Source organism: Euphorbia lathyris, chromosome 4, assembly GCF_963576675.1.
Source record: "Euphorbia lathyris chromosome 4, ddEupLath1.1, whole genome shotgun sequence".
Taxonomy (NCBI): Eukaryota; Viridiplantae; Streptophyta; class Magnoliopsida; order Malpighiales; family Euphorbiaceae; genus Euphorbia; species Euphorbia lathyris.
In genome coordinates, this window is record NC_088913.1 from 16,207,604 (window position 1) to 16,224,699 (window position 17,096).

General features: G+C 36.7%; 1 protein-coding gene across 1 annotated transcript; it reads left to right on the top strand.

Moving 5' to 3' along the window:
- Positions 1 to 14,653: 14,653 nt before the first annotated feature.
- LOC136226675 (uncharacterized) lies at positions 14,654 to 16,703 on the top strand. Its single transcript, XM_066015295.1, has 4 exons — positions 14,654 to 14,786; positions 14,886 to 15,028; positions 15,195 to 15,320; positions 16,287 to 16,703. The coding sequence occupies exons 1-4, from the start codon at positions 14,745 to 14,747 to the stop codon at positions 16,444 to 16,446; spliced, it is 471 nt and encodes a 156-aa protein (XP_065871367.1). The 5' UTR covers positions 14,654 to 14,744; the 3' UTR covers positions 16,447 to 16,703.
- The last annotated feature ends 393 nt before the right edge of the window (positions 16,704 to 17,096 follow it).

The window sequence follows — 17,096 nt, forward strand, 5'->3', positions numbered from 1 at the left end:
AATTAATTTCACTATTAAATCAACCTTTTAATTAATTCTGTATCATTTATATTTTGTTAAAACGTATCAAATATAAACTTAATTAGATACTCAAAATATAAACTATACAAGATATTAATTATTTGTGTTCAATTATTTTACCAAGATTATTTAACGTGTTTAATTCAACCGTATCGAAACATAAAATAGGCAAACGTTTGGCAGCGGAAATATAAAATTTTTACCTATTTCCTTTTCCCAAGATCCATTAATCGTTATTTCATATAAGGAGGGATTGAACATAAATACCTTTATGACAATCAATCTACCGTTGCAAACGAAGTGCCCACAACTTCAAAAGAGATGGAAACTGTCTACCAATCTACCCCTACCCGAACAGACCTTCCAGACCTCCGAACGACAATCCCAATGGTGGAAACGTGGAAGAATATGTCTAGAAGCTCCTGTCCAAAAATTGCGACGATCCGACGGTTCAATCTCCGGGAATCCACGAAATCGTGAACTGACCTGATGTAGGAGAAGAAAAACAAATTTCTCCTTTTGTATGTCTTTTCTACATTCATGAACATAACAAAACATATAAGTAAACGATTAGAACTCAACCAAGTAATAACAATCAAGATAGATTGCCTCTAATTAATCAACACAAGATCAAGGAGAAAAAGAAAGAGATGAAATCAATTGATTCGTAAGCAATCGGTGGAATTCCGTCCTCTACTGTAGGGGTCGAAATTCTCAATCTGCGGGGAGACTAGGGTTAGCCGAAATTTGCAATGAGAGGGGTATATATAACCTCTTGTATCTACACCCTAGTTAGATAGAATTAGGTTACCTATTAAGAGTTATATTCGGAATAATACTCTTGTCATTATTATCTATAATTATATCTGAATATATATAAAGATAATATTAACTTATTTAATAGGATAATAATAGAAGCAATTTAATCTCATTAAACCTCCTAACTTATTTATCCTATAATTAATTTAATTCACAATCATAATCTGATTATAATTGTTTAAAAATAAATTAATTCCTTTATGTATTTAATACATAAATTCGCCCCACTCATGTTACTGGGCCTTAGTGGACTCAGCTGGGCTTCCGTCAATTAATTAACATCTGTTTCTCTTTTGGGTTCCAAGTCTTATATGTGACCCATTAGGTTCTTATTGTTCTAGCCGTATACAACTATTAAATTAATTTTCTCAGAACTATATTTAATCTTTGTATAACGGAATGAGTATGCGGACTGTGATTGGCAGATCCGAAACATTCCCCCAGAGCTATAAGAAGACAAGTTGATTTTGTCGTTGACCTTTCCGTATTAGTTACAGTATAATTCGATCCTTTGTCAACTACATCCTTGAACTGAATCTTATGACTATGGGCAATGTCAAGTCACATATAGCGAGACGTTCATTTTACTTGTACAGGTCGAGTTAACTCCAATTAGATAGGTTAAGTGAAATCTGCATTTCAAGTCTTAAGTTATCACCTTGCAAGGATTCAGAGTTAAGTCTTCCACAAGAGATCCTTTGACGTACCTCCCATTTATCAGGAGTGACAAATGCTCAATCCAATGTATAACTATCCTGCAATTACTTCCTGTGATACCCAACGTCTGTCGTACACACCCCAGAGTCATCCCTGTTATGAATCGTGTTACAACAGGATCAAAGTATCACATTCCATAATCCAGAATCACTAATTAACATTCCTTTGAGTCTTAGGATTACTTATACCTATTAATACCAATGAGATGAACATGTGACAAGGATAAATCTACCCATCCTGTTATCTCAAGTCGGGTCCCCAATCCTAATGAACCCCTTTCATTGGATCCATGTAACTGTCCAGATATCTGCATATCTGAAGCTTGTGAGATCAGCTCTCTATCTCGACAGAAGACATTGTTACATGCAAGTCTCAACAGTGATATGTCAATCCCTTATTGAAAACATATTACTTGACTTGGGGTGGTTTTAAGTTTATTAGTTTATTATAATGTTTCGTCTCACTTCATGCTTGTATGAACACTTTATAATCACTTTAAATAAACTTAGGGATTTCCTTTTATTAGACTTATTTAGTTATTTAGAAGAGGTTGCCTTTATACAGTTATGAAACCATATCTTATTAAAACAAATGTTATAAAGAACAATTCATTTACATTAGGTTTATATCCTAGAACAATTGTCTATAGGACACTAAAACCCCAACAAGTGTGTTACTGCGCTAGATATCAAGCTGGCCCTAAGGAATCTCACTATATAGCTGTAAAAAGAATTTTTAGATATTTGCAGAGCTAAATGCAGGTTTATGGTATCCAAACACAAATGACTTCACACTCATTGGATACACTGACACTGACTATGGACGAGACAAGTTAGAGCGTAAAAGTACTTCAGGAGGATGTCACTTCCTTGGAAGCTGTCTAGTGTCTTGGTTCAGCAAGAAGCAGTCGTCAGTTGCCCTGTCAACCACTGAAGCTGAATACATTGCTGCTGGAAGCCGTGTGGCACAAGTCCTATGGATTAAGCAACAGCTGGAGGATTATAGAGTACAAACAAAAACAATCGAAGTCAACTGCGACAACAAGAGTGCCATTGACTTATCCAAAAATCCAATCCAACACAGCAGGATGAAGCATGTCAGCATTAGACATCACTTCATTAGAGACCATGTACTCAAGGGTGAGATCAAGCTGTCCTATGTTCCAACAGATGAACAGCTTGCGGATATCTTCATGAAGCCCTTGGCTCGTGAGCAGTTCAGCATACTAAGGGAAGCTATCGGTATGTCTAATCCTCTTCAATAAATTTCTGAGCTAAATGAATGTTGAGTGATTATAATATGCCGAGTGATCATTACATGTTGAGTAACTATCATATGCTGAGTAAAACTGAATGCTATGAAATCACTGTATGCTGAGTTGCCATATATATATTGAGTGATTACTAAATGCTGAGTTACTTCACATACTAGGTATCCCTTCTACGCGAAACTAAGCACTCAGAACACCAAACGTTTAGTATTCTAGATGATGAGTAAGACAACTTGCAAAATTTAATGTTTGCACGTGAATTTAAGTAGCCACCTAGGATGACGTAAGCGTAATGATTAGAAACCCATACGCCGAACGTGTCATAAATGTCAGAATTTAAAGCCGTTGAACGTTTCGAAATCAAACCGCCATTCCGACCTATCAGATCGACGCGCTTCGACTATAAATAGTGGATGAATTCCCACGAACTTCTCTTTACGCTTGAAACTTATCGCACTTGATCTCTCTCTCTCTCTCTCAATTCCGTAATCTTCTGCATTTCTCAAACCCTCAAGAACACCATGTCTAGCGATTCCCAGAACAACTCCAACGAGCAATACGACGACAACCGCTCAGACATTAACCCAACCTCTCCTGTTGAGCAGGAATATAAGGAGACCTCCTCAGAGTCTCAAGGACAAATCCATGGTCAGTATGACCAAGCTATGCCCGAGGTCAGCATCCTCGGTGAAAACCCTCACACTGTCCAAACTACTCCTTCGAAGAAGAAGAAGAAGAAACAACCTAAGGAAAGGAAGTTCTTCAAAGTCTTCAATAGCATAAAAGGGCTAAATGTGTATCATTCCCGATGGTTTTCTGAGAGTTTCATAAATGAAGAAAAACCCTTATGTGACTGGATTTCCAAGAATGGGTGTACCGACCTCTTTTCTATGCCTGCAACGACTTACTCGCAACTGGTGAAGGAATTCTATGAAAACCTAGCGGTCGCTAAGGACGATGATGATTATTTGATCACCAAGGTCAAGAATAAGGCAATCACCATCACCCCCTTTTACCTTGCTAACCTGCTAAAGCTTAAAGCAGAAGGTACTGAGTTGCGATGCACGAATGACTACAAATGGGTTCATTACGTAGTTGAATTCTACAAACCCAAGAACCACAAAGGAGAAATCGCCAGTACCTGTATGGGTCAGGCTCAAAAGCAAGCACACTACATCCTGACTAACTTTCTCTTTCCTAAGGTCAACTCCTCCTCATCATCTCAAACTTCGAGTAGTGCTTCATCTGGCACATGCTGAATTACAAGCCACTCAACATGCCCGTCTTCCTTATTGGAGCTTTTCAACGCAGCACCAGGATCCTTCGGATGGGTTCGCTCATCACTAAAATACTTCAGGATCACCAGGTCAGCTTTAAGGGAGAAATTGACATAGAGGGGACTGAGATCACCTCGGGAATCCTATTCGCGCTGGCCCACAGTCAGCCTATCAAGGCTAAGAAAGGAAAGGGAGTTTTGACTAGAGAAGATGCTGCTGAGGATAATATGGTTGAATAAGCTGATGCTAAGGTAACCAAGAAAGGAAAGAAAGTTATGGTTGAAAAAGCACCAGCTGAGCGCACTAGGCATGAAAGAAAGAGGAAAGCTGACCAATCCTCAACCCCTAAAACCAAAGACATCAACATAGCTCCAAAGAAGATCAGGTTAGTGACTGGTACGAAGAAAGCTGCTCATGCAGAGCCAGCTCAAGAAAAGCCAGAGTCAGCTGAGAAAAGGAAGGGGAGAGCTAACACTAAGGAAGAAAGTGAGGAAACACCTGATCAGCCTCTAAAGAGGAAGAAAACCTCTGGGTTGAAGCCAGTAGATGCTAACCCACTTGACTTTATGATTACAAAGGAATCACACTTCGTGCGAAGTCAAGAAATTGATTTTGAAAAGACCCCTTGTGATCAGGAGGAAGAACAAGGCCATACTGAGGATCAGGCTCATGCTGACAAGGTTGGTTCCGCTGAGCCGAGTAACACAGCTGCCGCTGAGGAAACTGAAGAGCAGAGAGCTAAGTCTCTAGTGAAGGACAAGGTTGATGAGAACCTTTACACTGACTTAGGACTCAACTTCTCCTCTGAGTCACTTGACTCTCCTGCTGCTGACCCTTCTCCTCCAACCAAAACTTTAAAGGGCAGTGCAGATAAGCGGTTTAAGAAAAAGGCTCTAAAACCCAGCGTGATAGATCTGCTGGATGAATCACCTCTGAGGGACCTAATCACAGACTTGACCGGGCTCTAGCTCCAATTTTTCACCACCATCACTGAGCCAACTCCGGACCAAGTAAAGGAAAAACAAGCCTCTATTTCTCAAGCTGAGGAACAAGCCACTAAAGGTCTTATCTCTGCCGACACTTCTGCTCAACCTTCTACTGAGCAAGTGCTCGATGTTCCTGCTGCTCAACATAAGGAGTTAGCAAAGGAAACTCCACCTGCTAAAGACAGCTCTGAGTTGCCTCAACCTTCAACTCCAACTCAACTTCAGACTGACACTGAGCAGGTTAATAATTCTGCTGAGCAAATACTTCCATCCTCTACTGAGCAGTTCATAGACCAGTCAGCTCCTGCTATTGGCCTCAATAAACAAAGTGCAGCTAATGACTAAGCTGGCACCTCTACTTCCGGACAACACCAAACTCCTCCAACATCTGGTGTTGACAAAGAAACAGCCACTGAGAATCACACTGATGACGCTTACACTTATTTGGATGCGTCTGAGTCAGGAAGAAAAATCATTCAATCTGCTCAAAATCTACTTCAAAAGATTCATTAGTCTCTAGCCGATGCTGCTGGGACCATTCCTGCTGAGCCAACTCAATTCTCCTCCGTCACTCAACTTCTGACTGAACTAAAAGGTCTGAAGGAGCTGATGAATGTTATGACTTCTCTAGTCTCTCAGCAGCCCAAGCAAGACTTAATAATGAAGCTGGCTGAACTTCAACTGATGATGGTAAATCACATGAACTCCATCGAAGGAAAACTTAATGCCTTATCAGCTGCGAACTCAACATCTGCAACCTCTGCTGAAATCACTCAGCATTTCTCCCAGCTGTCCACCGAGCTAACCGGGGCTCGTGAACTTATCTCCTCCTCCTCTCAATGCTCCATTGATAAAATCGGTGAGGCTATACGCCTACTCAACTTGAGCAAAGAAGAGATGGACACTGACCAGGTTAAGACCAATGAAATTTTGCACTGCACCAAGTCAACACCTGCGCATGTTCGGCACATTAATGTTCAACGTTAGTCGTATGATACTGCGATGCTCAGGATGTACCATCAATCTTACGCGCGAATGACAGACTCAATCACTTGGATTGGGAAGTCACTTGAGTACCTACTCAGCATGCTCAGCGCCAATATCAAGATCCATGCTTCGAGTATGGCTGATGGCATGCAAGTGTTTAAAGGTCTTCGGGAGAGTACGGGTCACATGCAACACTATTCCTCCATACTGACTCGTGCTGTTCAACAAGGATAGTTTCTTGCTCCTCCACTTCAATCGAATGATGCTGGCAAAACAGTGGAGAAAGAACAAGCTAAGCAAGCTGCTGGAACTCAGCAGAAACCAGGGGAGAAAGCTAAGGATAAACAGCCAGCTGCCGAAACTCAGCAGAAGCCTGGTTCAACTTCTACTATCTCGAGCAATCCAAGTCAGCAACAAAGAACAGCCAAGGGCAAATCTAACCAAATTCAAGTCAACATGAAGAAATAGATTAGCAATAGTCTTAGCTTATGACTTGTGATTTTGCATCTGGCATATCTTTGTTAAAACTGACTATCTATATATGCATCCTTATCCAAAACTGACTATTTTATGCGATGCTTACTTGCTGTGTTTATATGCTGATTGAACACATGACCACTCATTGAACAATAAAATAAAACTTGTGAACATAAAGATTAAACAAGTAAATCGTACTCAGTACACTCCAATCTTGATAAATAAATCCAACTCTGATACCTGAACTTAACGCAATATCTCTGATATCTAAAAATAGATAAGTATCAAAGATAAGTAATGACCTTATGTTCCAAGTATTGACCTTCTTCGGAAGCTGACCTTAGACTCTTTTCGATTAAATCTTAGAAGGTTTAGAATTGAACTAAGTCAGTGACTTAAGTCTTAGATTCACTCAATTAGATCTTAGAAGGTTTAGAGTTGAACTAAGTTAACAGATGCAACCCTTACGGGGGAGTAATCTCAAAAGAATAAAAAGATCATCAATCATGAGGGATACTCAACACTGAGTTCCTTGATTAAATACTTTTGCCAACATCAAAATGGGGGAGTTTGTTGAAACACCTTTCCACATGATTTTGATTTGATAAAACTATTTAAGTTAATCCCATGATTAAGACAATTAAATTTAAGTGTTTTGATTTAATTTAAATAAAATGTTTGTTCAATGTTGAGTATGTAAACTGACTAGAACAGGAACTAAGTGTTCATAAAAAGAAAGACAGAACAAAGTCAGCATAAGCCGATCACACAGCAGAAGCTGAGTGGAATACTACTAAGCATTACAAAGGAAATGTCTTCTTTAGAAAAGCTTGAAGGCGGAGCTGCGAAGTCAAGCTGAGCAGAATTCAGGACGCCATTAAGTCAAGCTGAGTAATGATCAAGTCAGCGCCAATGATCCGTTTATTAAAAGACAAGGTTCGACAGATCTCTGCAACAAATCAGAAGTCGCAGAAATATGATCAAAGACCTTTTTGAGACGCATGGACCATCTGGCGTTTGGCAAGAAGACAAACCTGACGCTAGAAGACGAAACCTAGCGCAAGAAGACGAAACTGGCAAGCCTGCCTCCTGCGCAAATCAGAAGACAAGATTGGCCTGTGATTCTGAATGCTGACCATTCAATGACGAAAGAAGACCATTACTTCCAACGGATATGTCGGAATTCAAATGATTTGAAGCTTCAGAATTCACTATAAGAGGACAAGTTCATCACTTGGATCCTCACGACATATACAAGAAAATACAGACAAAAAAGCAAATCTTCACAAGAGTGAAAATCCAAAATAGAAGCTGTCTGAAAAGAAAGCAAGTTCTTACACTCAATTTCCAATCATTGTGTAAAAGTCTAGAGTGAATTTGTATTCATCTAAAGTGTTCTTAGTTTTGAGAGAACAATCTTGTATCAATTGTAAAGGTTAGAAGAGTGGTGCTGAGTACTCGGTTATAGTACTCAGTGGTAAAGAAATTCTGGATACTCGGTTATAGTATTCAGTGTGAGATAGGATTGAGTAGACGAATAGAGGACGGTACTCTTGCATACTCAGTTGCTATTGTAAACAGTTTGTGCTCTACCTTTAAAGAGCTCAGTAGTGGATTGAAAAAGCCCGGAGGGATTTTAGGGACTGTACGTAGGTAGTGAGGCCGAACCAGGATAAGACTGCTGAGTAATCTCTAACCCTTTCTCTTGATATATATGTATGTGTTGCTTGCTAAAATTACTTAGTATATAATTTGTACAAGCCGACGCTGAGTAATCAGAGTGCTGAGTTGGAAGCTGACCTAAAGTGTTATTTTCCTATTCACAATTGAAACAGCTCTAGTTAGTGTCTGATTATAGCTGTCTCACACCTCACTCAGCCTTGCTGACCTAAAGCTGAGTTAAATTATCAAACATTCAATTAAGTCAGCATTATTAAGCGAAAAATTTATATTAGTTCCTAACCCCCCTCTTTGGAACTAATCATATTAAGTTACACGGGACCAACAATATTTACCTTTTAGGAAAATTCAATCGACGGCTAAAACAGGTCGAATATGTTATTTAAAACCTCTCAATGAAGCACCAATAGCCATAAAGAAGAATCTAAAGTGATTATCATCATAAGTTTCGATATGTGTCACCGTTCCCAGGTTGGTACTCTTCAACATCTCACAGTAGTCCGGTAACAACATAAACGACTCCTCAGGTGAACCACCTTGAGCTTCCAATGCCCAATTTCTTGTTCTCCAAGCTTGCATGTAAGAGAGATTAACTGAGAAATCTCGTTCAAAATCGAAAACAATATCATTTGGTCGATACACTCGATTTTCCAAATCAAACCTATTTCGAAGTAGTATCCCTGCAACTCGTTTTCCCGCTTGCATATGATGCATACATATTTTATCTCTCCCACAAGTGTGTAGGTCCATACCATCCATTCTTGCAAACCTGAACATATTGGAACCCGGAATGACAACCCTTTAGCCCGGGAGCTACATTTGTCAACATCTTTACATTTCACTTCAAACAAAGACTTGTTTGATTTGTAAACCTTCCATTCGAACAAATTTTCTATTCCATATTTCCCAAGTGAATCTTGCAATTCTACTTTGTTTGAGAATATATCATTCACCCTCAAAGTAGACCCTCCGTTTGATTGCTTTGATGCAATCGGAATCACCGGACGACACATTATGCATTTAGACATTCCTAAGTTATTGCTATGTGCTTCACACTCTTGAATCATCATTTAATAGTTAAATTAATCTTACAAAATACAAACGAACAAGTTAAAACAATAAAACAAATAAAATGAGAATTTGCAAAATTTCAAATTTGAGAGTGCTTATATATATTTCAGGCCCTTTTGGTTTGTAGCGAGCCTTTAGGTTGTAGCGAGTCCTTAGGAGGTCACGAAAGAACTCTGTACGGTTATAATAGGAATCTGGGCAGTCACAAAAGTGATATGTGCGGTAATGTCCACCTTTGGGCAGTCACAAAAGAGGTCTGAGCAACAGTGCCCACCTTTAGATTGATAGGGTAAAGGGTCTGGTTGGTAGCATCCACCTATGGGTGGTCTCAGAAGGTGTTTGGTCGAACATTGAAATTGTGGAAAATTACCTATTCATCCAATTACACATTATTAAAAAGATAGTATAAAATGGAGGGGGGGGGGGGGGGGGGTGGTGGAAATCATTTTTATATAAAAATAACGTTTTTTTTTGTGGAACTATATCAGTGTAGAATGACTAGTGTAATAACATGGTTCATCCTCATTGCTAATTCCTAGTTCCAAAATCGTTTTTATTTTATCAATAATAATAACTTGGTGATATTATTAATGACTTTAAGGTGTCATTTAGAGGTACCAGACACATGAAATTGTTGGGGTTTAATGTCCTATAGTCAATTGTTCTAGGATATAAACCAACTGTAAATGAATTGTTCTTTATATCATTTGTTTCAATAAGATATGGTTTTCAAACTATTTAAAAGACAATTACTTTTAAGAACTAAATAAGTCTAAATAAAAGGAAATCCCTAAGTTTATTTAAAGTGATTATAAAGTGTTCATACAAGCATGAAGTGAGACAAAACATTATACTAAACTAATAAACTCAAAACCACCCCAAGTCAAGTAATATGTTTTGAGTAGGGATTGACATAATATTGTAGAGACTTGAATGAAACAATGTTTTCTGTCGAGACAGAGAGCTGATCTCACAAGTTTCAGATATGTAGATATCTGGACAGTTATATGGATCTAGTGAAGGAGTTCATTAGGATTAGGGACCCAACTTGAGATAACAGGATGGATGGATTTATCCTTTGTCACATGTTCATCACATTGGTATTAATAGGTATAAGTAATCCTCAGACTCAAAGGAATGTTAATTAGTGATTCTGGATTATGGAGTGTGATGCTTTGACTCTGTTCAAACACGATCCATAACAGAGATGACTCTGGGGTGTGTGTGGGCAAGCGTTGGGTATCACAAAAAGTAAGTGCAGGATAGTTAACATTGGATTGAGCATCTGTCACTCCTGATAAATGGGAGATACGTCCAAGGATCGTTTGTGGAAGACTTGACTCTAAATCCTTGCAAGGTGATAACTTAAGACTTGAAATAGAGATTTCACTTAACCTGTCTATTCAGAGTTAACTCGGCCTGTACAAGTAAAACGAACGTCTCGCTATATGTGACTTGACATAATCCATAGTCATAAGATTCTGTTCAAGGATGTAGTTGATAAAGGATCGAATTATACTTTAAACTAATACGGAAAGGTCAACGACGGAATCAACCTGTCTTCTTATAACTCTGGGGGAATGTTTACGGTTCTGCCTATCACAGTCCTCACACTCATTTCGTTATACAAAGATTAAATGTAATTTTGGAAAATTAATTTAATGGTTATATACGGCTAGTAGTAATAAGAACCTAATGAGTCACACATAAGACTTGGAACTAAAAAGAGGAATGAATATTAATTAATTGATAGAAGCCCAACTAAGTCCACTAAGGCCCAAATAAAGGAGGGGGCGAAATCCATGTGTATTAGACACATGTGGAATTAATTTAATTTTGACAATTTTAATTAGATTATAATTGTGGATTAAATTAATTGTAGGATAATTTAATTAGAATGTTTATTGTGATTAAATTACTTCTAATTATTATCCTATTAAATAAGTTGATATTATCTTATAATTAATATTTGGATATAATTATAGATAATAATAAATAAGAGTTTTATTCCGGATACAACTCTTAATTAGTAACCTAATTCTATCTAACTAGGGTTTAGATACAAGAGGTTATATATACCATTCCCTACTACATATTTCGGCCAACCAAGACCATCCTGAGGAGAGAGAAATTTCGACCGCTACTGTAGAGGACCGAATTTCCACCGCTTGCTTCCATTCAATTGATTTTAGGGAAAATTACAAAAATGGGTCAAATGGGAAGCCCATTTACATATTTAACCCATTTACTCAACTTACTACATATCTAGACTGATTTTGTGTGACTTTCCCATAATACCCTCAATATTTACGCGCGGCTGTCTTCCTCCCGTCTGACTTCGCAGAGGTTAGCATATGCGAACCTTGCGAAGCTAAATATGCGAACCCTGCGAAGCTAATGTTTGGTTTAGTTGATGATTTTAGTTAGCATATGCGAACCCTGCGAAGCTAAATATGAGAAGCCTGCGAAGTCTGCGAAGCTAATGTTTGGTTTAGTTGATGATTTTAGTTAGCATATGCGAAGCCTGCGAAGCGAATGTTTGGTTTAGTTGATGATTTTAGTTAGCATATGCGAAGCCTGCGAAGCGAATGTTTGGTTTAGTTGATGATTTTAGTTAGCATATGCGAAGTCTGGATGTGTTTTTAACAAAATTCGCTAAGTGGTATATAACAAAAAAATGGCAAATAACAACGGATTCAAACATTATTTAACAAAAAAATCAGAACATAGATGAATACACCAACAATAATTCAGTGAGATTTATAGAATTAGGCATTTTCTCTGCGTTTTCCAATCTTCCGCCTCACGGAACGAGGTTGTCGTTCGCTCTAAAATCGCCCTCTTTCTTCCCTTTTCTCTGTTGTTCGCCTTCTTTCTCATCTTTTCTCTCACTGTTCACCTTCTTCTACCGTCTGTTCGCATTCTTCCTCTTCTTTGCTCTCATTGTTCACCTTCTTCTACCGTCGTTCACCTTCTATCACCGTCGTTCGTCCTAAAATTGGCCTCTCATTTTTCCTCTACCGCCGTTCGCTTCCCTTTTCTCTCACCGGAATAGGAGTTGCTGGAGAACGCCGTCAAACAACAACGGATTTTGCAGGTTAGATCTCCGTGGAAGGAGGAGGAGCCATTTTGGGTGAAGAGGAAACCGTAAGGAAGAGGAAGAGGAAGAGGAAGATGAAAGATTGGGGGTATTATGGAAAAGTTACACAAAACAGTCTAGATATGTAGTAGATTGAGTAAATTGGTTAAATATGTAAATGAGCTTTCCATTTGACCTAGTTTTGTAATTTTCCCTTGATTTTATCTCCTTCTCTCTCTCCTTGATCTTGTGTTGATTTGTTAGCGGCAATCTATTTTGATTGCTATTCATTGGTTGAGATTCTAACTTGTTTGATCTTGTATTGATTTGTTAGCGGCAATCTATTTTGATTGCTATTCATTGGTTGAGATTCTAACTTGTTTGATCTTGTGTTTTGTTTGTGCTCGTGAACTCGGAACTAGAGTTGAGGGCACTTCGCTAGCAACAGTAGATAGTTCATCTAAAAGGTATTTCCTTCTATCCTTCCTTGTATGAAATAACGATTAACAAATCTTGGTTTAAGGAAATAGGTTAAAAATTTTATATTTCCGCTGCCAAACGTTTGTCTATTTTTCATCAGAAATACATGTCCAGTAGTCTCTAAGACACCATCAAAATAATAAGATATTGGAAAAAAAAGTGTAAAGTGATAAAATGAAATTAAAATTGAATAAAGAACTGTAGAGGGTTGATTCTTCCTTACGGAATCATATTACCTTTGGGTTCTTGGTATTGTAAGGACTCCAACAATAATATCGGAGAAGAATGACTTAATTTATTCAATTAAACTAAGATTTCTAGATGAAAGGTGTTTAGATGGACCTAAATTGATTAATTAAATACCAATTAATTTTGAAATTTAACCAGAGACTAAAAACAAGACTCTAAAAAGTTAATTAAAATATGAACATTCACTAAACAAGAACAAAATAGCTTAAACCTATGAAAAATCTCATAAAAATGTTCTAAATAATTGTTTCTTTTAAAGAATTGTTCCGGTTACAGAATTGCAGAATTGTTCGCCTCTGATTCTATTTAATTAAGCTTAGTTACGGACCTAATAAGGGTACATTAGTCATATTTACCCTAAAAAATCACACCAAATCCGTAATTAAGATACCTGAATTAGTTTTGATTAGAGAGCCAAAATTCAAGGTTTGAATTTTTTATATGGGCGGCGGTACCACGTATACGTGGTCCCGATTGCCTCATTCCAATGAATCCACGGAACTTCGTATATAATGCGGTCCCGATCAACCTCAATATCAAAATCGTGCTAAAAGCTTCCAAGTGCTAACAAATTAGGACTGGGTGCAATACTTCGTGACAGTTCTGTTTTTTTTTTTTTTTGTGTGGGTTTTTTTATCATTTGATTATTGGTTCATTCCAACTAATAGAGGGTAAGGCTATTAGTGTTAAAGATGTTCTTTGTTGGTCTAAGTTCAGAAATGTGGACAATGTTTATGTGGAGTCAGATGCAGCGGCAGTTGTTGATCACGCTCATCAAGCATCGTTCCATTTATGTATAACCTTTGACGATTGTAAAAGTTTGATTTCTTCTTTTAATGACATTGGAGTCAATTTGTTAGTCATTTACAAATAACGTAGCTCATCTCTTAGCTCGAACAACTTATTATATGCTGAGACTTATAGAATGGTCCATTAAACACCTGTTTTATTTTCCAAGCTTTCTATTTTGATTCTTTTTAATGAAGTTTTTTGTCTTAAGAAAAAAAAAATCATCTTAAGACCTTTAATCTTTTCCTTTTTGATACATTGAACTTATGGTCATACATTTAAATGCATTAAGCTATTGATTTTTTACTTTTTTGCTTGCTAAGTTGATTAAATTTAAACATATATAAAATTCACTTAATAACGTGCTACTAATTTCGGAATAAGGTTTTATTTTTTTTTTTATATAACAACACCATATATATATATATAAAAAAATTGCTTCCAAATTATTAAAAATTAAATTTCTAACACATATAGAATAAATAAAGTTTTTTGTTAATCGAGTTTAATTTTAAAATTTTATTTTTGTAATCATCCAAGGTTTAATCTGATGAAAAAATAAAAATTTAACATATGAAAATGAAATACACCAAAAATCAGAATGATTACAATCTAAATCTAAATATACATTTTGCCTAAAAATTTCGAATAAAAAAGGCAAAACAGCTTTAATATTATTTTCTTAAAAAACTTTAATGTTGATAAAAAAAAAAAAAAAAACTTAATGTTATGAAACGCACGATTTCCTTTCGTTTGGAGACTCCCACAGGTATATGAAACGATACCGTTCTCAACCGCTTATATACTTTGAATCCCTTAATTTCTAGCAATTGACGGCTTCAATGGCGAACCAAGCTACAGGTGCTTCATCTTCTCCTCCACTGGTAAGTACACACAGATTTTGCAAAAAAAAAAAAAAAAAAAAAATCGATATCTTTTTCTTTTTCAACCAATGATTAAATTTTTTGTTGAATACAATGAAGGAAATCGGCGAGGAAGAAGATGAATTGATGAAGATGTACGGTGCGGAATCGGGTTGGGTTGAGGCCCGAACGTCTTGCGATCACTTGGGTTCTTTATCTTCCGATCTTTCTCATATCCCAACTCCTGATACTCCATGCCACAGGTTAAATTCTCATCTCCTTGTTCATCTTCCTCGTTGAATCGTAGAATCAATTCTCAGTAATTCAATTAGGAAATAAATACATTGCAACTTCGATTCGATTGAAATTTTGAGATCTCCCAATTTGATTTTTGTTGTCTGATTGATGTATGGATTGGAATGAATTTAGGTGCGAGCATCCCAGTGAAAATTGGGTGTGTTTGTCATGTAAGGATGTGCTGTGCAGTCGTTTTGTGAATAAACATATGCTGCACCATTTTCAGCAGATGAAGCATTGTTTGGCTCTCAGCTATAGGTAAGCTTTTCTATTCTATCTTATTCCGAAATAGGTTTTCTTTGATTCTGCATAAGGGTGGTAGTTTGTGTAAATGTTTCGTGTTCGTGTCATATCAACTATCGAATTAGTGTATAATTAGTAATGAGTCAATTCTAACTTAGAAAAAATCTTGTGTTATAATCGAATGGACCTAATCAGATTTGTGTTGTGTTTTCAGATAACATGTTACATCGATGATGATAATATGATGATAATATGTATTCGACCAACCTAAATTTTTGATCCAAAACCTATTTAATAAAAATCTAATCCACTTATTTTGTGTTGGGTCGGTATCTTATTCACCATTCACTTGTAATTCTACTATTGTTGATATGGATAACATGTAAAAATATGAGAGCTTCGTATCATGCATCTAGGTTATATATATTCTACTACTTAAAATTGGCCAAAAAATCGATTGTCTTTTAAACTTACTTAAATGATCTATTAACTCTTTAAACTTGTTTAAACTGCATGGTAATCCCATAAACTTGCTTAAAGGACCTATTGAGCCTTTGAACTTGGTTAAAGTGATATGCGATAAGAGGATTAATCATGTCACATTAAACAAGTAACAGGGAACCAATTATTTTCTACCAAATTCAGGGGCGCCTAATGTATTTAGTCGTTTAGATATTATAACAATTCAATCCTAACATGACTTGACAAAATTTGTGTTAGTTTCAGGTCAATCTAAAAAACACCCATTACCAATAAGACTTGAAATTATACATTTTTTTGCTAATGAAAAAGACTAATCTTCCATTAACAAAGCTTGAAATTACATGGTTTGTTAAACGTTAGACTTAATATTGCATTGTTTTATAGCGGAGATTGAATCCGTTTTCTTTCAATGACTATAAAGCTAAATTTATACTTTATCCTAGCAGGTAGTTGATTATGTTAAAGTGTTGATTTTTGTTGGTTTAATTTTGGCAACAGTGACTTGTCAGTTTGGTGTTTTGAGTGTGATGCATATCTGGATGCTCAAGTGATTATGCAGCTGAGGCCTGTTTATGAGACTGCTTACATCTTGAAATTTGGCGAGGCGCCTCCATTTCGCTCCCTCGACCCTACACTAACTGCTACTACTACTAATTAGCATTTCGCGGGTAAATTGCACTGACGAGTCATTTAACTATCGCTGAGATTTTAATGACGAAATGTTAATTGGGATAGTCGGAGCAACCAACTTTTCTATGTAACAAAATACTAGTTATAGATATAAAGTTTGAAATTTCTAAACAATCTGTTAACCGTGTTATTTTATTTAGGTGTGGATTATCCAAAGGCTCGGTTTCAGATTTTGATATGTGACGTTCTTTTGGTAAAACTAGCAATCTAGTCAATATTTCAGCATTTAAATTGTGCATGGTTATTGCTTTTGTTAGCAATGGAAGTTATTATGCATATTGTCAACACGACAAGAAGCCAACACGAATTTATTGGGTAATATTTTATTAAATAGATGAAGCGTTATTTGTCATTGCCCCGAACCAGGGAAATTATTTATTTCTGGCTAGAGTTTACCTGTTAATCCTAAATGGATGTAAATAGTTAAAATTACTTACAAAATTATTCCATATTTTTACATGTCAATTCTAGTAAAATTATAGATTTGTTAAATAGGTTTTGTATCAAATTTTTGAGTAGGTTTACGTATAAGTCAAAAAAATTAAGTGAAGGATGCGTTTAAATTCCACTTTCCTCCATTTCACTCCCGAGTTGTTTGATCAAATCCCAAACTGACAG

Excerpts from the sequence above, each read along its gene's own strand:
- LOC136226675 (XM_066015295.1), top strand. The coding sequence starts at position 14,745 with ATGGCGAACCAAGCTACAGGTGCTTCATCTTCTCCTCCACTG. Across the intron at positions 14,787-14,885 it reads CTTCATCTTCTCCTCCACTG|GAAATCGGCGAGGAAGAAGA; the intron begins GTAAGTACACAC and ends AATACAATGAAG. Across the intron at positions 15,029-15,194 it reads CCTGATACTCCATGCCACAG|GTGCGAGCATCCCAGTGAAA; the intron begins GTTAAATTCTCA and ends GAATGAATTTAG.